The sequence below is a fragment of the Pseudomyrmex gracilis genome, unplaced genomic scaffold (genome assembly GCF_002006095.1).
Source record: "Pseudomyrmex gracilis isolate BER0280 unplaced genomic scaffold, ASM200609v1 scaffold_63, whole genome shotgun sequence".
Taxonomy (NCBI): domain Eukaryota; kingdom Metazoa; phylum Arthropoda; class Insecta; order Hymenoptera; family Formicidae; genus Pseudomyrmex; species Pseudomyrmex gracilis.
Genome location: NW_018020647.1, coordinates 493279 through 516379, shown reverse-complemented (window position 1 = coordinate 516379; position 23101 = coordinate 493279). Strand labels below are relative to the sequence as shown.

The window sequence follows — 23101 nt, the reverse complement described above, 5'->3', positions numbered from 1 at the left end:
CGTTTCGATCTCTTGACGCAATGTTTAAAGAAAAATCAAAGGAGAGAGATTGCTTACAAGTATATCGCACCGCATATTGTCTGCCTTTCTCCGTATACTGTTTCATAATCTCGTATTCTTCTTGAGACCCGAGCTTGTCCCAGTCTAAGAACAAACGATCTACGAGATCTCTCATCTAGAAACGTCATTGATATATTTGTCGATATGGACAACGAGTTCGCTAGTGAATATAAACTATCGTCAATAAGAAGCTACTGTAATTTTATTTAGGCCCGAGCTTAAAAAAAAAAAAAAAAAACTGCTAACGTACTTGCATAACGTACTTTCTGACTATTAAAGTGATATGTGAATATTTTCACTAGATTTATCACCGCCACCATGTGAGGAGGAAACGCTTCGAATATACACTGCATGTTCTCGCACACGAAAAATTTGGCTACCTGAAAATTACGAACTACTTGGAGCAGATTAACAAATTTTCTTCTGTTACAAAGAACAAAGGCTATAGAAAATTCCTAAAAAAAAAAAAAAAAAACAAAAAACAAACTTTTTTCACTTATATAACCTGCGGAACGATGAGAGTAGACTCCAGTAGGACACAAAAAAGAAAGAAGAATAACTTTTCCTTCGGCTTCTGATAGGGCCACTGACCAATCAGAGACAAATATCTTCTATTGATGTCGTAATCGTAATCTCTGTTAGAGACTACGGTTTTGTAGACGGTTTCTCTTAGCCGCGACATTTTTCCGTGTCTACACCTTTTTTTTTTTTTCGGACCCTACAACGTCTACAACGTCAGAGGAAGTCTAAATCAATACGTCAAATGAAAGCTCTCTCTCTCTTATCTTTTTCTTCCGAACGTATATACAGCGCGTACGTAATCGTACGGGGCTATAGGCTGCAATATCACTCATTGTAACCCGTACTTATCGTAGCGGATAACAAGTATAGGTTTTTTCCATAAATATATATCTCGCGTAGATACTATGCAACAAAGTGCACGCAATGTTTGACAAGCCAATTAAATGATACTTAGTTGAGCAGTCAGACACGACGATAATATCGATCCTTAGATATACTTCCTTTTGTATAATAGCAACCTATAATGTTCGTTGGAAGAAGACTTGGAACATCTTCTCGTTTGTTCCAAGAAACTTCCATCGTAACGACGCGCGCAATTCGGAAAAAGATTGCCGGCGACTTTCCCAAGACTCTTGTTCCAAAAAGTAAACCAAAAAGTCTGCCGACAACATACACCGAGGTAACAAAGTGAAATAAATTTTATTAGATACAGATACTCACCGTGCGAAGATCGTGATCCAATAAAAAGGATGTTTCTTCTTCTCTTTGTGATACCGTTTAACGAGCAAGAGCATCACTTCACATTGTTTTCTCTTGGAATATTTGTTTCTCCGCCGGTGTGACACCCAAAGAATTAGAGCGAGGAAATAAATTTGTGCAAAACTTGTGATAGGATATATAGATGACATTTATTTAATTATTTACGCTACTGGATGTTGTTATATTCGTAATAGGTATCTATAATTATGTATCGATAATTATGCGTGAGGTCAGTCGCGCGAGTTTTACAAGTTGTTCGTGTGTATGTGTGTGTGTGTGTATATATATATGTGAAACAGTGTATTACAATGAGTATGCGTAATGTAAATTAATTACACGGGAGGGAGAGGAAGGGGGCGAGAGAATGTGTGACGAGAAACAGGAGATGCTGCTTTCGAAAAAATGCAAGATGGGCTCGGCGAATCATCGACCACGCATCAATCAGCTATCTCGCCGGCGTTCCGTAATTGTTTTTTTTTTGTTTTTTTCTTCCGGCGATACAAAACACCACCGGATAAAAACTTATGCGCGACTCGATTTACAAATAGAGCTACGTTTGTCTCTTCTTTACATGCCCTTCGATATCGATCACTCTCGATCGCGATTACGTAAAAACTAAATAAATGAGACTCGATCGCTATCTCGCATTTCACTCGCAATCCTTTCACCTCAAAAAATTTTCCGACATCCAAAGGCATTCGAGAACTACGCTCGTTTCTCAGTATCAAATTTTTTTGTTTAATCGACATAACTCGTCGTCACGTACTACTTCCGCTTAAATTAGTGAAAGGGTTGAACACGTATTATCTCTACGAAGACANTTTTTTTTTTTTTTTTTTTTTTTTTTNNNNTCGCGTGTTCACTCCTCCAGCCGAAATATATAAAATTTTTTTAAATCAAACGGACACAGGAGCGCGCGGAGATAATGATCAAGTCCGGAAAAATACATACACTTAAGAGCTTAGCAATATACAAGGACGTATGTAACATAAGGCGCAATCCCGCGTCGAGGGATTGCGATAATTAATTCGTTCTGCTCGACGAATCAAAAGTACAGTTTGAACTCCCTTAAATATCGACTTGTTTTTTTTCCGAGATCGAACAAACCCTCTATTCGTAACTTTCCCTCGATTTCCGATCAATACGCAGAATGAAAGTGCATGTTCATTGTGTATTGGTCGTTTTCGTTTTACACATTAACAAATTACACGTAGTTTCACGTTTAAGAAAGTGATTCAGAAACAAAGAATGCAAGAATTTAGAAGACTTTTATAGTGAAATTATTTGTATCGTTGTCCTTGTGTGTAATACACCGCGATTGATCATTTTAAATTTTTTATTCGAACAACCAACATAAACACAATTGTATCAAAACAGAAGGACATACGATTGGATTTAAAAAGAAAAACGTGTATAAAAAATCTGATGCTGATTTTTCATGTAACGACATACGTGTTAGAATCATCTACAAGTGTTTGTGCTCGATTCGTTTCTATGTCTATCAAAAGTTTTGTTTACAACGGCGATCCCAGAAATTATTTACGACCGGTTACAAAGCTACATCAGGACTGAGACGCGTCAAAAAATCATCTTATTATTATAATAATAATAATCTATGTACGCACCAGCATACATAAATTTTACAAGTGCACGAGACGCTGAATTATACAGTCGATAACTTACCGACTAATAAGATATAAAATAATTATTATACGCACTTAGAAAGTACGTCGCATGTAATAAAAACATGTTTTACGGGGTAACGACAATTGTTACACAAGAATTTTACATATTTGCATACTAATATTACATACAAAAAAAGAAAAAACAAAGTCATAAATACAAGTAGATACGTATAGGCCGTTATTCATATAGTCGGATCTTGTGTAAATAAAATCAATCTGTGAACGTTTGATGAAAAAATTTGGTGCGGGCATTATTTGACAAAATCTATTCTCGACAGGTTTGACCATCAGAATTATTTATAAATCGTCGCTAAGTTCATCTTAGAGATAAACCATCTCATCTCATTGTGGCTACACATTCATCTGACAATCAACTTAAATATAAAGAACTATGAGAATACCGGCCATAAATCTTTTATTAAAAAAAAAAAAAAATTTACAAAAAACCCTTTCGAAAGAGATACATAACAACACAATAAAATACAAGAGAAAAGGAAAATATATGTATAAACAAAAGGAATATTTATATTACTTTAGCTCCAGGAGTGAAACTACTTTTAATATTGCATTTTTAAGTCCATATGATGAAGACCACTTCAATCCTGTATTGTCCAAGTCACACATACTCGCTCGCTCGCTCGCTCGCTCACTCACTCACTTACACACACATACAATATTGCAATACGTTTGCACTTTGCTGACCAGTTTTGACGCAACTTTTTGTATTTTATTATTTACTACAAGACTAAACAAAAAATTTTAAATTTTCATCTAATAAAAATGTAAAACACAAAATAATTTAAAAGAAACTTAACAGAGATATCAAAAAAAAATTTCAACATAAAACAACTCAGATTTCATATTTCAAAAATCAATTTGGACAATAGAAGATTAAGTTGTTTAAACTTGCGCGCTAGAGAGTGTATACAATATAAAAAGATATATCACAATACGTTTCTTTTGTCGTTTTTCTCAATTACAAATTAGAAAATAACTATTCAACGTAATAGCAGATTTCTGTGACTCTTTTATGCTTCAAAAAAAAAAAAAAAAGATTAAACGTATATTGCGTGTTCTTTTTGTTCACGATTAAAGTCACAATATGTTAATCTATCGTTTTCTCAGAAATGCGAGTTTTTCTCTCACAGCGATATCAATTGTTTTTTTTTTTTTTTTTATTTTTTTTTTTTCCACAACAAAAACCCAAAGAATTACGAATCAAGGAGCTTTTCTCATTCGAAAATCGTAAAATTCTCCTCGTTGAGAGTCGAGAAATTGCTCATGTCACGGAGTGTGATTTTCAGTGTGTCGGTTAATAAATTGTTAATATAATGTCAAAAATAAAATAAAGATATTTGCACGTGAGTAACTAAAGTTACTTCAAAATATGTACATAACTTACAAAACTACAGGAACATTTGTCGCGTGGGTGTTTCGAAAACAATTTACAAAGATTTTTTTTTTTTTTTTTGGCTTTGTTGCGTGAGAAAGGCCCCTTAAACGTCATCCGTGTGTCTTTGCGACACAATATGTGAGACGTCATCGACCGCGATGGGCGCAATCACTAAAGTCCTAGCAGAATGCTTTGTAACCGGTTATAGATAAGAAGAGCGCCCCTTTGTTTCGTTTTTATTTTGCCGTAAAACTTACTCGGGAGTTTTTGTGGCGGGATAAAAATCGCATACTTATTGTTGTACGGTAGAAATGAATTTGGTCCTCGATCGTGACGAAATACCAAAAAATCTTTCACATTTCGAACGAGACGCAACTTCCATCTTCGCGGTCGTAAACGTCTGGGCATTGATGTGCCTTTTACGCGTATCCTTATAAAACGTGTTCTATTTTTTTTTCCTTTTAGGATTGATTAAATCTTTCTAATGGTCCAATGTCGCGTGCTATCGCCCCATTTTTTTTTTTTTTTTGTGTATTTACGGTTCCACGTTGATAGACACCGACCTGGACCACATCGTGCGAACAATCTCCACCAGTAACACCGATCAACATCAGTTCAGTTAATGAATCTTATTTTTCAAAACCGGGGAAAGAGTTCGTGAAGAATTTTCGAATCAAAAGTTGCGAACTCGCGACCAAGCCCAAGGGGCACGCGACGACTTTTTCTTCGTGACAGATCGCACGCGTCGTGCAAGCATCACGTCGATTTGACGACTCTATGTGATTTCCAAATGAAAACGGTCGAGTCTCTCTCTCGGAGGTGCTCAAAGCCATGCTTGAGACCGCGGTGTTTGTGGAGATCGTCGCACGGAAAACGGATGACGACTGCGAACGGGAATATCGTTTGAACATATATATGTTCAGCGAAATAATTCCGTGTGCGGGGGAGCTGCTTCTGGAAATGTACACTCTCCTTCTCTCACGAAAATTTTGAAAATATAACGTACAACGTTAAATACACAGTATAACATTCATTTTCTCTAATTAAATTAATTGGAACAATGTTCGCATTCGCAGCCTAAAATTGGACGTACAGTGAACAAACGAACAATAAATGCGAGTTTTTTCTCTTCTTTTTTTTTCTTTCCACCGTTATCTATATTACTTTTTTTTTAAATTACTTTTTGTAAATTATAAATGATCTTTGTAATTCCTTTCTCCCCGTGGAATTTACTGTTTGATTGTTCTCCAAGACACCACGAGGGGTGTTTTTGCCACAGCAAAGTGCTCAGATCACTTCATTTTATTACGCGAATTATTCAACGTTATTTACTCAAGGAGATAAAGTTTAAAGATTTTTTTTTTTTTTTTGTTTTTTTCGAGTGAACAGAGCTTCGAGAGTAAATTGTGCTTTGCGTTCGTTGTTCGTTCACTCGCGATATACATCCATCTCAGTGATAATAACTCTATCCACATGTCTGATACTGTATGTACAATATCACTAAAGTGAAAACGTCAGTCGACGTGAGAGTCGCGCGAGATCGATGCTCTCTTTTTTTCTCTGTTTTTTTTTTTTCCGTCTTCTCTCGAAGGTCTTTCTATGGTCGTTCTCCTGAGCAAGTGGTGTGTTTCTCACCGGTGTCGCGCACGCGACAAAATGGATGATTTTAACTGATGCATGTGGAAGGGGAATTATCCTATATTTGCGCCCTTCCTAAAGGAGATCGATCTACGAACATCGATTCAGCTCGGAAATAAGAGAAGAGAGGAAGATCTTATTTTGGAGAAGTGCAGCACAAATCGAAGAAGAAAGGAATAATTAGGAAGAATGTAAGGTGGAGGGAGAATGGATTTCCACAGCGAACGGCCCGGAAGAGAGTTTTTTATCGGACTGAAGGAAGAGAAAGGAAATTGACGGTGTGTTTTAATTTTTTTTTTTTTTTGTTTTTTGTTTTTTAAACGGTTAATTTGGTCTCAGGGTCCAATTACTCGTGAAGAGTTATTGTATGAAATAATCGGGATGGTCTGAGTCCTTCTCAAACCTCTTCGCCTCCTCCTGCATGCTCTCCTTGATCTTCAAAATGGCCGCCGACTCGGTCTGATCCTGTGAATCAACCAACACCAGGCCGGTTACACGTAAACGATCAGGCAAGCCCATCAACCTTGCCCAAGTGCCGCGCAGCGTCTTTCACCAGCGAGATACTCGCGGGACTTTCGGTACGATCGCGTGTAATTTATTAAATTTTGACGCAACGAGACAAACACGGAGTCTAATAAAAGATTGCTGGATAAATGCGAATAATTTATCACATGTATATATATATATATACATAACATATATATTACATATGTTTCTCTCTTATATAAAAAAATGCATAAGAGACGACATACATAATAATGTTAAAGTTTGAAAAAAAAAAAAAAAAAAAAAAAAAAAAAAAAAAAAAANAATTTACGTCAATCTCTTACTAGGTTTCCAAACAAAGGCCGTGTGATTGTTTTCCAATTTCTCATTTAAAACTTCAAAATAAAAAAAAAAAAACAATGCCGTAAAAGTTAAAAAAGCGTAAACAAACGAAACCGAGAAGTCCTGCGAAAAGAGAAATCCGTCTTCAATCACGTGCGAAAACGCTGGCCGGTGAATACGCATTAAAAGCGCAGCGTGATGGCGGTGCGTCGTGTAGGGGGGGCCGGGCTCGTGAAAACGAAAAAACTCCGTAGGACAGGACACTGGGAGGTGCCGGTCTCGTTGTCGAAGGTCGAAAGAAAATTAGGTATTATGGTATTTTGTTTTTTTGTTCAGGGTGCTCTGACCCACAACACATGGACGTTACGTAAGATAGTGAAGCCCGTGTCGAGCCGAAAACAATATAGCAACAATAATGATAATAATGATAACAACAACAATAATAATGTAACAATAATAATAACATAATGAAAAATTCGCTATCACTGCCTGCCGCCCACGCACGCACACCTCATCGGTTACAAACGACAGATCATATAGTGAAAAAAGATACTTTAGAAGAGAAACTCGACGTGTCGTCCTTCACACACTTATGTTTTTTTTTTCTTTCAGCGGGGAGGATACTTTCGCCGCCTCAGAATTTACTGTCTGTTCTTTATTATTATTATTATTATTATTTTTTCTTTCCCCGAGTCTCGATATATCGCAATCCATCAATTCGCTTTTTTTTTTTGTGCTGCGACGTATCCATGTGCTACAGGTCAGTACAGGCTAGTACTATATACAGCTATCGTTTGTGTTCTCTAGTCACGCTTTCACCGTGTTTCTTGCTAATTAATCGTACAAATATTCAGACAAAGAAACGTATTCAACAAACAGTGCAACATTGAATCAATGATAATGTGTTCCACAGCCGTACAGCGACAGTGGTGCAAAAAAACAACGACTTTCTTGTTCTTAGAGAAAAAGATCAGTGTCTAAGGATCGGCAACAAAAAGTTATTGACACGACTTGTAGAATTAGTGATTTACGTTAAAAAGTAAACACTGACTGTACCAATCGGCTTGTAATGGAACGAACAAAGCGATAAAAGTGAAACACAAAGTGATGTGAGAGTGTGTAATGTATGTTTTGTGTGTTTGTATGTTTGTGTGTGTATGCGTGTATGATTAGCACAAGTGCAAATACACGGAGACAGATAGTTATATATAAATACGATGATAGCCAGCACCCCTCGGATTGAATCGTAAATAAAAAAGAAAAACGCAATAAATCTCAGTGTAACAGGATTACATTTATTGTCTCGATCTCCCCTGGCTTAGGCATAAATTATTAATTATGCTATCGTTCAGCGACAAGAGTTCGGCGGCTTACAACGAGGAATATATCAAAATAAATTGGCATTAAGGGTACGAAAGTGACCGCAAGATCGAAAATTTTCGCGACAATAACTCGTGAACAAATGACAACTGTTCAGTCATAAGAAAATGCTGGTGTCACTGAAGAAACCAACTTATCGCAACGTAATACTTTTAACGCCGGTCGTAAAAAGATTTTTCGTACCCTCAATGCGCCGCTTTATTGAGTATTCTTTTTTTTTTTGTTTTTTTTTTTTTTTTTTTTTTTTTTTTTTTTTTTTTTTTTTTTGTTTGTTTTCATTTTTATTGACTTGGCTGTACGTTCTCGCATTAAAAGGAAAAAAATTCCAAGCGCGTGTACTTTCTTTTCTCCGTTTGACGTATAGGGCTTAACGGCAAGACGTGAACTCCGGGATATCGGCAAGCAGTGCGCCCTGCAAGGCTGTCCTGCAATATCTTTCTCTCGTCGACAGAATGGCTGAATTACACAAGTCAAAATCCACACCACACCAGCTCTATTTACAAGATAAATCCGCCATCTTATTCGACTGTTTACCAAACAATTAACGCAACGTAAAATATTCACGATTGTTATTATTTCGCAACAATCTGATAAGATACTATGAAGCAAAGAACTTCTTCTGGTTTTTCTCTGATAGCCATCAAATTAAATGTTAATTAATCCACGATCCCAGACTGAAATAAAAGCATTAAGAACACTGGAGAATGTTGAGCAAAGTGGTTTTCGGTAAACAACGAGCTCTTTTACAACGAGATAATAATAATAAAAATTTGCAAGCGTCTTGCCGTTGATCCCAGAGCATGCACTTGCGCATACGTACATTCACTCCTTCTTTTCATTCTCATTCTTTCTATCCCTCTCTCTCTCTCTCTCTTTCTCTCTCTCTCTCTCTCTCATCATCCGCACTCTCTCCGTGTATTTTTACATAAAAGTTCCATTAATTATGTCTCTCTCTCTCGACACTATAAGTTAATTGTAACATAACTTATAGCAGCACAGTATAGTCCGGTACTGACCTATAATTCAATGCGGACGGATGGATTCCGAAAATTTTCCTTTGCGCTTCTCACCTTCGTATTTTTATCGTAACTAAAATCTCTTCTCCGTATTTTTTATCTATATATTCGCTGGTTTATAAGGTTCAGTACTCGCACATTTTTATGTATCTATAGTCATACAAAAATATTACCGTTTTTTGCACATATATATAGATATTTATATATATATAAAAATTCTCTTGTACACACATTTTCTCAGCTAATTCATTAAACTATTTTGCAAACCTATTTCGCTTCGCAGTATTATTACGCAAATTGAATTTTGGTTAAATTACCGTTCGATGAAAAAAAAAAAATTAGCTTTTATCGTTATATATGTGTCTTAAGATTAGCTACACCAACGTTTGGAGATGAAACTTACGACCGATTTAATTTTTACGTGATTATTCGATATATTGGTGCTCGACTCAAACATGTGTGTGCGATTAAAAACACGATTAAAAACTAGCTTGTAAAAACGTCTTTTTATCTTACAGCAATAAAGTGACGATATATTTTTTCCTATGACAGTAAAAATTGAGCAAATACGACAAACTTTACATATTTTACATGAGACAAAATAATGAAACTAAGCACGATATTAGGTCACGAAAAACGTTGACCGATTCTAAAAAGATTTTTCTCCTGCAAGAGATCATCGGATTTAAATAGGAACGATTTTTTTTTAATCGACGTAAAAGCGATTAGAAACATCACGATGCGACTTCTATAACAGTTAACCATCCCATAAATTTAAAACTACAACCGACAGGATGCTTGCTCAAACTTGGAAAAATTATTTTCTCCGTAATTGTGTTCGATCGTTAGATAGTTTCGTTAAATAAATTTTATTTATTTATTTTTTTTTTAATTAAATAAGACCACATGATTATATATACATATTTGCTCATTGTATGTGTGTGTATTTTATAGTTCCCTCTCCCTCCCTTCCCTTCTCCTCTCTCTCTCTCTCAATGAAATGAATTAAAAGTCGCTCAAGGTTTTAAACACGTCTGAGAAAACAAAAAAGAGTAATTATACTCTGAAATACAAGATCTGAAGTCTTTTAGCAACGCGTGTTAACTTCTTATAAAATACATTTTGTGTTTCGTGTTTTATATGTTTGTGTAATATGCTTGTGTTCTGTGAGCAAACATGTCATTTCGTAAATCTCGTGAATAAATTATATATATATATATATAATTAATATATATATATATATATAATAATATTAATAATCGCAAAACGCAAAAAAGATAAAACTTCTGTGCAATGAAATCGAAACTTGCTATTTCCATTGTAAAATCGTGTAATTCATAAATATGTAAAACTAACCACCGTAAACCGCTATTTTCCACTTACACTTCTTCAGAACGACGAATGACGAAAGTTAAAACCTGTAGTACTGTCTCTCTTTCAAGGCAAATGTGTACTTTAAGCGAGTAAGAGGCAGTTTAAACCAGAATAGTCCAATGTTTCACGTCTGAATTATCCTGACCCTATTCACTAGAATTTATCTCATCGCCAACTTTTTAATGCGATGAAGAAACAAGTCAACGGATATAAATCGGCAGTACGTTAAAAACCTGATATATAGTAAAAAAAAAAAAAAAAAAACGTAAAACTCTATTAGTAGTTATACGACAGTAATCACAGTAGTAGTCAGTTATATACGTGTAGGCGTAATGTTATGTGTGATGTGTTCATTAATATAAATGTTTGTGTTGTATATAATATAATATGTGTGTGTATATGTGTATAAAACTCTTGTGTAACAACCCTTTCGTAATTTTGTTCAGGCACCTTTTCTTAACAATTTAAAACTGACAAATAAATATTAAAAAATAATCTGATAAATCTTAAGTAGACGTAACCTATTTTTCGTAGTAAATTCTAGATAGTTATAAAAAAAAAAAGAATGATGAGAGAGAGCGAGAATATAAATATATATATATGTATATATATGTTTAGTCTTGCAACCCTCTGAGTATTGAGAGAAAGCATATATGTATATCCTTACGCGACGTGGCATAAATGTGTACAAATAATAGTTGCTCAAATATCAGCGCCATTTTAAATATTAGCAGTTCATTAAATGAGCGCTTAAACGTTATAATTCTAATCGAATAGAAGCAATCGATAAGACGGTTGCACGTTACGTTGCGTCTGACACGAGTATCTTTTTCTGTTTTCTTTTTTTCTCTTACTTGTGCTAACAGCTAGCTTGAACCATTGACGAAACTACATGTGCCGGACTACAACAAAACTAGCCAGAACGCACCATGGAACACGTGAATACGCAGCGAGTCCGCGTACGTTGTTTTTCCGCACTATGTGTATATAACCGGCACACCAACGTGTAGAGTCTACGGCATCTACGAACTCGGGGCTGGCTCCAAGGCGACTTGACTTTTTAAAAAAACTGTCGAGAATACAGAGAAGGTGCACGTACGTAATTACTACTCATTCTTTTCGGCTCGTAAGGAACATCCGCGACATCATCACTTCCGGATTATGATGAATCTTCACGAATTTTGCAGGATAAAGTAAAAATTGATATAAAAAAAAAATGAAAAAAAAAAAACAGAAAAAATTACATAGACTTCTTTGTTACATAATATATGTAGCAATAGAGACTTGACAAAAACATACATAATTATAAACTCGTACAAAGTTTTTGATAATATTTTTAAAGATGTAAAGAGAACACACGTTAGAAAATAATTCGAATATCAAAAACATTGTATACAAATAAATATATATAAAAAAGTATATTGTTATGATATTAATCTCTATAGAATATATATGTAACAATCATAATTTTTCTTATAAAAAATTTACATAATTATTATTTTTCTACACAATATATGTTGTTTGAACTGTTGTTTCTGTAGAAGGAAAATCCTTGTGTAGCTTATCGTCGTAAATATTTTATCGTGCAAATCAACAAAGTTCCAACAGAATCGGAAGCGAAAGCATCGTGTCAGTTCCTTTCTTTTATATCCTACTAATAATCTTATACAACATATAAGATTAGCATGTAAGATCACTTACGCGATTCAATCAAAGGTTCAATTACTTTGTCGCACGAAAGTAATTTGGTACTTTTTATCTCATAAAGCATGCAGAAACAAACTTTCTCTTGACGAGAGAGAAAGAGAGACGTATAAATTTATATCTCATATACATTATCTTCTATGTACTGAATAAACATAAGTAACAAAACATTATAATATTATAAATACTAATATATCTAATTCAATTAAATACGATATATTTCTGTCTGCTTTATAACTGCATCGTTAGACAAACTGTTAGTGCGATAGTAGTTAGACGCAATTTCACAGCGAATACAGTTATGACAATATTAGATGCGACCATGTGTGACGATGATTAAATTTACCAAAATACCATGTAACACGTGATTAAACAAAACACCTTTCGAGAAATTTATAAGGACAAATGATACTCTGTAAGAAAGCATTAACAAGCCTGTTGGAGCGCGCAAGGCTAAGAATAAATCCCTTAAACGTGACTCTCTGAACCCATTATTTTATAGCAAAATACGTGAATATTCGCCGTATACTGATAGAAGCGCTTGTGGCTGTTAATTGAGATGATAATTAGAAGGGTAGTAAGTTATAAAGTGGATCCGTATGCCATGAGGCACGAAAAAACAATAAATATAAAAAGGAATAATAGTTTTAAGATAAATCAAGAGATTCAAATTGTGATAGAAAATCGATAAACGAAACAAGAGATTTACCGAGCGAATACGTTGACATACAAATCCACAACAACACGTCGAGTAATCAATTGAGGAAAAAATCGTTAAGTGCGGTGTGCATACTTACATTCTCTCCAGGAGCTCCGAATCCACCAAGATTATAATCACCCATTCCACTGCCGCTATCTTCCCGTGGTGTTCCAGGACCGCCATTCGCCGGGCTGTTTTTCATTCCGTCGAGACCGTCACCGTTTAGTACCGGACCCATTGTATTAGGACCCATAGGACCCATTGGACCACCTTCTGGTCCGCCGCTCATTGGAAAATCCTGAAATATATTGTACATAGGCGATATCGCACATGCATTTTCTGATATCGCGTTTTTTACATAAATTGTTTAAATACTTTAATTGTGGTCCTTATCTAACTTTTCTTTATTTCACGTGTACTACATTTAATTAATTACTTACACCTGGCATGTTTCCTCCAGGTACAGGCTTCATCATGGTGTACATGTTTTCTCCTCCGCTGTTGCTGCTATCTTGTGGACTAGGCATAATAGGTGTGCCGGGTCCTGGTGGACCTGTTGATCCGGGTGGTCCTCCATAATTACCCGGTGACGAGGACGAATAGTTCATAGGCTACATATTATTATTAAACAAAATGATGGAACATTATATTTTTTAAACTTGTATATTTAAAATAAAAGTAAATGTAATCAAGTAAACGTAGAATGTGTTTATCCATACCGTGGATGTGTTTGGTTGCCATTGTTGTCTACCACCAGGAGCAGCCATACTCATTGGTGGCATTCCAGGCCCTCCTGGTCCACCTGGGCCTAAAGTACTGTTGGGCGGTGGACCTCTCATACCGGGACCGTAACTTCCAGGACCCATCGGACCCATGCCTGGACCTCGTGGAGGATTCATTCTCGGATTCATCGGATTCATGCCCGGTGGACCTAAGATACGAGAATGAATTCAATATACTCGATTGTATACAAAGAACTGTTAACGTTTGTTCTAGCTTCATGTTAATTGCTAATTACGATCTTGTGAACTAAACATTGATTAAATCGTGAACTTGTATAGGTGCTACGATGTAATAAAGTAATAACTTGCGTGTAAGAATGTGCTTTATTGTGTGCAATATGACATTAAATGTGGGCTCAAAGCGCCAAAATTGAGAGTCAAAGCTTTGGCAAAGACGAGCTCAAGATAAAGCTGGTGGATGACATGCCTAGAGCAACTGTCACCACACAAATTAACACAGTGAGAAGCTCATGCTTGAAGACAGAAACAACATTGCACACAGTACGATATTAAATTACATATTTTATTATTTAGATCACTTTGAAAAATGAAAAAGCACACAATTCTCTTATTGACTGTTTATGTTAAATGTTTTCGCGCGAGTTATTTCGTACATATAGATGTGTATAAAGCTATCTCTTCTCTATATTGTAACAACCAGTATGTATAACAGTTAAAGATGCAGATTATAAGTAATATGATGAATGTTATTGCATAGAAAGAAACATATATGCAATGATATTAATGAAAATTTACTATAAAGATACAATTGTTAAACGTATGATCAGCCTATCATTTCCATCAGCATGATATCAATGTGCGAAAATTTTCCTTTGACATTGGATGCTTTTATGGTGGTATCAATTTAAAACTAAAACATAACCAGACACCTATATTAAACTTCACTCCAATATAACACTTTGCACATTAGAGTTCTTCTTTAAATCACAGAACAATGATATCACAGTATTGTTTATATTGCGCGCACAAATTTTTTGCACACAAATCACGTAAAAAGATGTCTCATTTGTGTTATATATAATTAATATATACAATTGCGATTGTCATGCTGGATGCTAGTTCGGATGAGCAAATCATTTTGCAAAAGAAAAACAAAGCTGGTGCAATTACATTTATAATGAAAATGGAAATTTAAAAAAAAATTCATTAAAAAGGCAAGGAGGAGAAAAACTGAAAGTTAGTTTTGACTAAATTATGTGTGAAATTTGGTTGCTGGGTTGCTTCCTACCTTGCCACCCTACAAATTCTCCAGCTTCGCCTGAGGAACACAAGAGCACACATTAGTATGGCAGGTAGGTAAGGTCGGGTTTATGGTGATACAATCTAGTTATTTTGCAGTGGTATAGCTACAGAATTATTCTATTCCAAATTTCTATGATCTTTAAAACGTTTTTGTGTATTATCGAAACACTTTTTATTTTGAGTCTCTCTTTTAGAAGCTAATCACACATCGCTAATAAATCACATCGCGTTTATGTATGTGTTAATTAAATGATGTAACTATATATCAATGTATGTGCCTAAATCACTTGCTACATAAATTTATAATATACTAAGAGAATAATGTAATAGTTCATATTAAATTTTTTTGAGAGTAAACTGCGAGAGATTTCAGACGCTATTTTCTAAAAAAAAAAAAAACATCGCACGCATTATATGTAATACGACAGCATGTTTAAATTGATTGAGAAAAATACAAAAACAAACTTATGTGTAAAAGCGTGTATGTATATATATATATATATATTAAAATAAAACATTAGAGAACCATTAAAATACATATTTACATACTAATTGCACAAAACTGAATATCTAGCAGTAACAATCGAACGCAAACTACACCACTGCTTATAACTAGATAATTCAAAAACCAATCCACTCCACATCACAGCAATCCAATCCAATTTGAAATATTACTCGTTTAATCGTTTATTGCTGTGTGGTTTTTGGTACGCATGCGTCTATGCCATTCTCCTCTCGCAATTCTTGTCAATGCCAGAAAAAGGTAATGTATAACACCGGCATATAAATGATTTCTTACCTTGCCTAGTAGGATCCATGCTATTTGGCATCATCGGTTGCCCTGGTGGCTGGAAAAAAAGAATACAAACATATTATAGCACAATAAATATATATATTTTTTCATTTTTTATATATATAAGAATTACAAAATAAAACATTATTTTATATATATGACTGTTACTTATTGGATAATTATCATATTTTTGATACAAATAATTAACTAGAAAAAAAAAAATCAATATAATGCTTACCCCATTGAAATCATTTCCCATTTGTGGCATACGTACTCCGGGTCGTGGTCCTGCTGGATATCTGGGACCCATGAACTGCAATAGAAAACAGATTCTCATAATTTCGACAGTACGTCGTATGTTTATTTGTAATTTGAATCGAGTATTCATATAAAAGTCATAAGTAACTATACACAAAGTTGACTAGATATAGTATAAATACCAGGCAGCCACAATAAGCAATCCGTGAGATGATAGGCCATAAAATATGCATTTCAGTTCATCGCAGCACATTAGTTGGTTATATCATTACACATGTCTTTAAGCACTTTTTGGCAAACTATGTGTACATGGGTGTGTATATGTGTATGTTGATTGTAAATTGTTTATCATACACCATAAATATAATTCCCCCCCCCCCACTCTATATATTGTAATTTTTTTCAATATAAATTTTTTTTGTAACAATCAAGGAAAACAGTCACAGCGATTATATGTGATGATCATCGAGTTTTTATAATACCATGATATGGTGCGATGACACAGCGGAACAAGTGATTCTTTATGAGTGAGAGTGTATGTGTTGAATGAGGCTTACCTGAGTGGACATCATCTGCGAGTGTGGGGGCGGGGGTGGCTGGGGGTGCTGGGGAGATGGCTGTGATGAGGGGTGTGTGGGCGGAGATGGTCGCATTGTCGAGTTGTTCTGCAACAAGCAACGCAAACGACAGACATGTAGCAACACTGCGATCCAGGCAACAGCTAGACTAGAAGGCTCTTTGGGGATGATTGTGTTAATAACTATGGTTGATCTCTCAGCATCTTAAGAGATATACGCGAAAAAGTTGTAATTAGGAAAACCGATTAAACAACGTTTCAACGTTTATTTTTCTGGATCTTCTTTTCGTAATTACAACTTGTTTATATGTGAAATCGCTTCTAAACACTAAACTGTGAAAAAACGAGACATACAAGAATACGAGAGAAATATACAGCGTTATAGAACATAAAACGACTTCGTTAAAAGAGAGATGTGTCCTAAGCATTACAGGACATTTATATGTTAAAGAGATACAGAGAAAGACATTCTCTGCATTGTTTATATACTGTAATATTTTATCTTTGTCTAATCTAGTAGGGGACGGCTACTTTGACAAGCAACAGAGATGCATAAGTTTTTTCTTCTTCGTTTTTTCTTTTTTTTCTTTTCCACATATATGTCTTATAAATAATTTTTATTTCATAGTTTTAATTTATTTGGTTTTCGTACAATATATATAGATAAAGTCGCAACACAAATATGAATATACTCCATTAATATATCTTTCAATGATGTCAAATATATATTTTGCTAACGAGTAAAAGAATATACACAAACGAAAATATTAATTACTTTAGTTTACAAAGACACAAAAGTGAAAGGTTTCTTTCTGTTCTGTTTATATAAGGTTTACAAATGTTATACAATATTATTGAAATTACATACATAATTACGATTATTTTATTTCTACAACTGTGTTTTTACATAACATCTTTCTTTTTAATTATTGTAAAATTCATTCTTTTCAAAAAAAGTTTTATGACAGTTGAATTTCTGAGTATAGTGTGAAGATATCGTGGACCACACTATATATAATAGAAACTAGACTACATTCTCTAAGCAGGCTTCCATGTTAGTTGTCCCATACATTCTAGAGTATAGCTTCACTGGTTATGTAATCCAGTAATTGTTAAAAACTGTATTTTGCATCTACAGTATATACATATACATATATATACTATGTGTTTATATTTGTGCATATTCTTACATGTAAGTGTTACATGACCAGCATAAAGCAATACTCGTAATATGCTTGATATGCTGTATCACAATATTGTGCTACAAATGTAGTCTAAGATCTATATATAGTCCTGTTTTTTTTTTTTATAGAATTTCTATATTTGGTTTATGCGCCAAGGAGATGAAACAGTGAAAATGGTACAAGAACGCACATACAAGTATTATAGATAGAGAGCAGAGAGAAAGTAAGTACATATATACAGTATAGACAAGCATGACATAAGAACGTTTTTTTTTGTTTTTTTTTTTTGGAATGTACACTTGTTTCAAAACGAGATGATCATGACTACAGAGCTAGTTGTGTGTACATTTAGTAATAGTATGAAATATGAAAATACATATAAAAATGCCAGGTTAAGATGTAATTATGCATTATGTAAAAAATGTGTGTACGACTGAAATAGAATAATAAATTATTTTCTGGAGATAAAAAAATATACAAGAGTCAGTTGTGCTTCTTGTCTACGTACAAATCTGTTAAAAATATTAAAAGTGGCATTTCTAAGTACTTTTTAAATAAAATGTAAATATATATTCTGTATTTAATAGCTACTTTCTGTGTTTCTTCTCTCTTTATATATACATACATACACATCAACACACATATATATGTATATATACATTATCCAAAATTTGATTACAATCTTTATTTTAAGTTAGATATGCTTTTGAATCAAGTGTAAATTTTAAACAAGGGCATATATGCATAACAATAACAAATATAGGACTATGCATATATATATGTGTGTATATATATATATATAAACGTATCAGAGATTAATAATTCTACTTCACAATTATTTTAATTTTAATACTTTTTTTATAAAAGAATTACTATTCTTTCTCCTCACTTAAAGTTCGTTATAACATCTAAAAAACGATTCAATAAAATAATAAAGATTCACATAAAATTTTAATGTGTGAATCGTTCAGTGCATAGAAAGCCAGTATATCGCAAAACTTTAATATACCTATTTTAAATATGGCAAATAATTTGAAGTAAATAACTGTTTTTTAAATCTTTTTTATATTGTAAATATAGATCGTAGAAAACAAGTGATATTAAGACAGAATAAGATGATATAAAATAAGTAAAAACACTCACCGGGAAGAAAGCAGGAGGCATGGGACCGCCAGGCATACCATCATTTGGCGGCATCTGACCAATTGGAGACGGAGCTGGTCCAGCATTCTGCAAACAGTTCACAATATCTAGTCTCGATATGCTTTTTGTTTTATTTTTTTTTTAATTTTATAACAAAACTTTTAAATTATAAGCAACTAAAACAACTCTGTGCACATTATCTATATTATATTTAAACTACAGCTTCAAACTTATTAGTTTGCACCAACATCTGCATTGATTCGTACAAGTATTATTTGATTTCTTGGTTTAATAATTTTTTACGTGAAAATAATACATATAAGAACGTACTGCAATAATTAATGTTAAATAATTAAATGTTAATGGTTTAATTATTTAACATATCGCTCGGAAAAGGTTCGTTACATATGCTTAATAAACAATGACCGGGTTAAACAAAACGCAACTATTGTGCGAGAGTTTATAATTTTCTGCTGAACAATATTAAAACGCTTTGTTTTCTTAGACAGATACTTTTAAGAGTTAACAAAACATTTCAAAACTCTTTCGCAACGGTTGCGTTCTGCTGGGCTCGGTCATTGGCAAAACCTTTTCAACTTACATGTGCAATTCCGTTGACATTGTAAGCACTGTTTACAAATCCCTGTCGACAGAACACACATTACATATAAAATGTCATGTTGCAAACACACAAATATGTCACAAAACGTGTGTTTGCATCTCTACTGTTATTACATATAAATAATAAACTTCACTATATATCTAATTTCTTTTCTAGTACTTTTGACACTTACATAATCATGAAACGCTTTGGCCTCACTGCTATGTTCGCAACTATCTCTTCTTTCAGGCGCTGCACAATACAAATCCCAAAAGACACTAGAAAAATTTTACAAACAATTGTGTTTACACATCACGTGACATTCTTCCAACATCAATATAATATACAAATCTCTTTAAAAATAGCAATGGCATATTTACCACCACCAAGAATGCAAAAATCCAGGAGGTTCTCCAAGTGTGATGTTTTTCTCCCATCGAATCTATAAAAATATAGCATAGCAAAAGAAAATATATATTATTTTGAGAGAGAAAACAATGACAAAAAATATGAAGAAAAAAAGATGGTAAATTACAAATTACCTCAGAGAGGAATGTTTGTGCAGCCTTCTGAGCACCTACATGTAGTAAATATTCGTACACGTACAATGCCAATCTGTAAAGATTTTACACAATATTATATACATACGTACACATGTATAAAACTTGTTATAGACGCGGAGAAGTTTAAAAACCATGTGTCAACTACGTATAATGTACAAACTTTAAAAACGGCAAAGGATTCATATACAAAATGGCGGGTTATGCAAATTGCAAGGTACTCTTTAATTTTTTTTTTTCCTACTTTTCCGTTGTTTTAGAAAGTCCGTACTTAACTCTATAAAATCGTTCTTTCTCTCTTTCTCTCTCTCTCTCTCTCTCGTCGACACACACAATCGCATTTCCTCACGAGATCATTGGTTAAACGCTGACTTTCCCCACGTAGGCAGTAATGCGCGGTAAAATGCATCTAGCGAAATGCATCGCAGGCCACGGAGAGACCGGCTTCGCGCGAACGATAGAAACATGGCGCGGAATTACGTCGATTCGCGAATCGGAGCGCGTACTACTACTACCACTGCTGTTGCTGCTGCTGCTGCTGCTACTGCTACTACTACTCTGGCACGATGACTGACAGCGGATCAATCGCCTTTTACGAGAAAGCGGGTTACCAGTCGCGAATCTCGGCTCCAGCTATTTCTCAGTCGGTCGATTTCATTTCCCCATTACGCGATTTTCCAGAACCTCCTAAATTCCCTCTTTCCGTCCGCATCCCACAACCATATCGTCCCAGATATTTATTTCGCGTTGAATTTTGTCAAGATTAAAAGTATAAAATACGACGACAATATCTTGTCAATCGATACTTGCGGTAAATCGCGTGAATTTTCGTCGCAATTTACATTGCAATTGGAAAAACAACATTGCCAGAATTTGCGAAAAAAACTTTGACAGTTCGGAAACAAACACCAGTAAAAAGTGTGTTGTCTTGAATTAAATCTCTCTGTAAATTTATTTTATATTCTGACATGATGAATTAAAATACCAGGTTTAATTTCGTGCGTTGGAACGTTAAAGATTTGATTTTTGAAAGAAAAAAATAAAAACAGGTGCAGCTGTTACATTAAATATCGTATTGTGTCATACTATAAATAAACAACGGACTGATAACAACTCAATCGATTATTTTTTGGAGTAAAAAGTAATTATAACCTATATCTTTTCAAATATCATTCGATTTGTGCAATTTTCTCAAAAACACCGCCTGTGCATTTCGAATGCGAACTTGCGCGCAGCTCGTTTCGCGCCATACGACCCCTGTGTGCGTGTCGATCGAGAATCGAGATTCGAAACTATCTTCGAATAATATGACCCGCTCTCGCGACAATGTCATCCCGATTTCGCCAAAACTTTACGAATATCTGCCAAGTTTTCAATTACCAAGGTGTCAATGTTTCCAGTTCCTCGAGGAGAAAAATAGACAAAAAGATGATAAACGAAATCGTGATATTTGAAGAAATCGGACAGAGAAAGAGCAAGACGAGGAAACAAATCGGCAGCTCGTCGGTAAACTGGATGTTCAACCCGACGAACCGGGTTCTCGAGTCGCGATGTACGCGCGTTACACGTTCCGAGCAAAAGAACCGGCAGCAGTAACACAGGAGGGAGGAAGAGAAGGGGGAAAACAGACCTGAGCTCGGATGGAACGAGGGGGACCAGGAGACACGGGAGGGGGAGTTCAGGAGGATGGTCGGAAAAATGGAGTTACCGAGCGATCAATGGCTGGTAGAATTTTCATGACCCGCGAAACGCTGATTTTTTTTTCTCTCTCTCTCTCTCTCTCTCTTTTGTTTCCCCGCACACATACATACTTTTCTCTCGCTTGAGAGTCCGAGGGCACTGTCGAACTTTTTCCTTTCGCATACATGGTCGCCGTGGTGGCCGGTCGATCCTTGAAGCGAAAACACACAAGTGCGCCGTTGCTCCGTCCTTTTAGACGAAAATCACGCGAATAAAGAAAAAAACAAAACTAATAAAACAAAAACAAAAAAGAATAAAAAAACGACAGATCTACGTTATATACGCGGTTGTCGTGTTTTTAAAAGAAAATCAACAGTTCGTAAGTGTGTAATCTCCTCGCTCTTTGGTGCCGAGAGCAACGACGACGTTTCAATGTGTCGGCCGATATGACGTCCAATTCGTGTCAAACAAATCGCGACGACAAACCGAGAAAGATGTAACACACTACGCGATGCGCTTCCGATCTCACCGTTTTCTCTGTCTCTTTTTCTTTTTATTTCTCGCTCGCACCACGCCGCGAGAAGTCCGAGAGAGATGAAGTTCTCTTGTTCCTTTACTACGTCACTCCCGTCTCACTCGCACTTTACTTTAGCTCGTCGCACACACAGGACAAGATGAAGGTCTTCTCCGCGTCCCGTCCCGCTTTCGTCGCGCCGCGTCGCGTACGTCACGAGAACACGTCGCGCGTCACAGCAAGATATTACTTGCTGCCCCCGACACGCTCAAGCGATACGATAACAACGCACGACGTCGTCGTCGTCGTCGTACGTTCAGGTGCGTCGCTGAGGGCGCCTCGTCGCCAGCACTGCTGCCGCTGTTGCTGCTGCCGTCGTCGCCACTGGTTCAAATGCCGACGTCCTCATCGTGTTCATCAACCGCACTTCTTTCTTCGCGCGACTTTTTTTATTTCTTTTTGTACAATATCACGTCTTTCCTATCGTCTTCATTCGATCACAAACACACTAAGCTAGACGCACCAATGACACCGTTATCGTCGACCTCTCACTTCACTTCTTCGCATCGCTCCACAACTTCGCGCTCGGCCGTTCTTGGCCGCTCTCGTCGCGCCTCTCCTCGTCCCGTCTCGCCTCGCCTCGCCTCACCGTCACGTATCGCGCGCCGAGAGATCGTATCAAAAAAA

General features: G+C 35.4%; 1 protein-coding gene and 1 long non-coding RNA gene across 9 annotated transcripts; one reads left to right on the top strand and one right to left on the bottom strand.

The window, feature by feature from the left end:
* Positions 1-4: 4 nt before the first annotated feature.
* Positions 5-4079, top strand: LOC109854313. Its single transcript, XR_002250210.1, has 2 exons — positions 5-223; positions 363-4079. It is a non-coding gene; the product is annotated as an uncharacterized LOC109854313 (long non-coding RNA).
* On the bottom strand, positions 4061-22648 carry LOC109854311 (single-stranded DNA-binding protein 3). 8 transcript variants are annotated; one of them, XM_020427248.1, is made up of 14 exons: positions 22032-22637; positions 20203-20275; positions 20041-20102; positions 19854-19938; positions 19661-19702; positions 19060-19146; positions 16713-16820; positions 16136-16210; positions 15904-15952; positions 15091-15120; positions 13779-13990; positions 13500-13670; positions 13157-13357; positions 4061-6522 (listed from the first exon to the last, which is right to left on the bottom strand). In XM_020427248.1, the coding sequence occupies exons 1-14, from the start codon at positions 22085-22087 to the stop codon at positions 6418-6420; spliced, it is 1356 nt and encodes a 451-aa protein (XP_020282837.1). In that variant the 5' UTR covers positions 22088-22637; the 3' UTR covers positions 4061-6417. The 8 variants fall into 8 exon arrangements, with proteins under 8 accessions (XP_020282837.1, XP_020282843.1, XP_020282842.1 ...); XM_020427247.1 differs by lacking the exon at positions 4061-6522 and adding an exon at positions 8161-8758 and having other exon boundaries at positions 22032-22643; XM_020427252.1 differs by lacking the exon at positions 4061-6522 and adding an exon at positions 10203-11724 and having other exon boundaries at positions 22032-22639.
* Between the last annotated feature and the right edge of the window lie 453 nt (positions 22649-23101).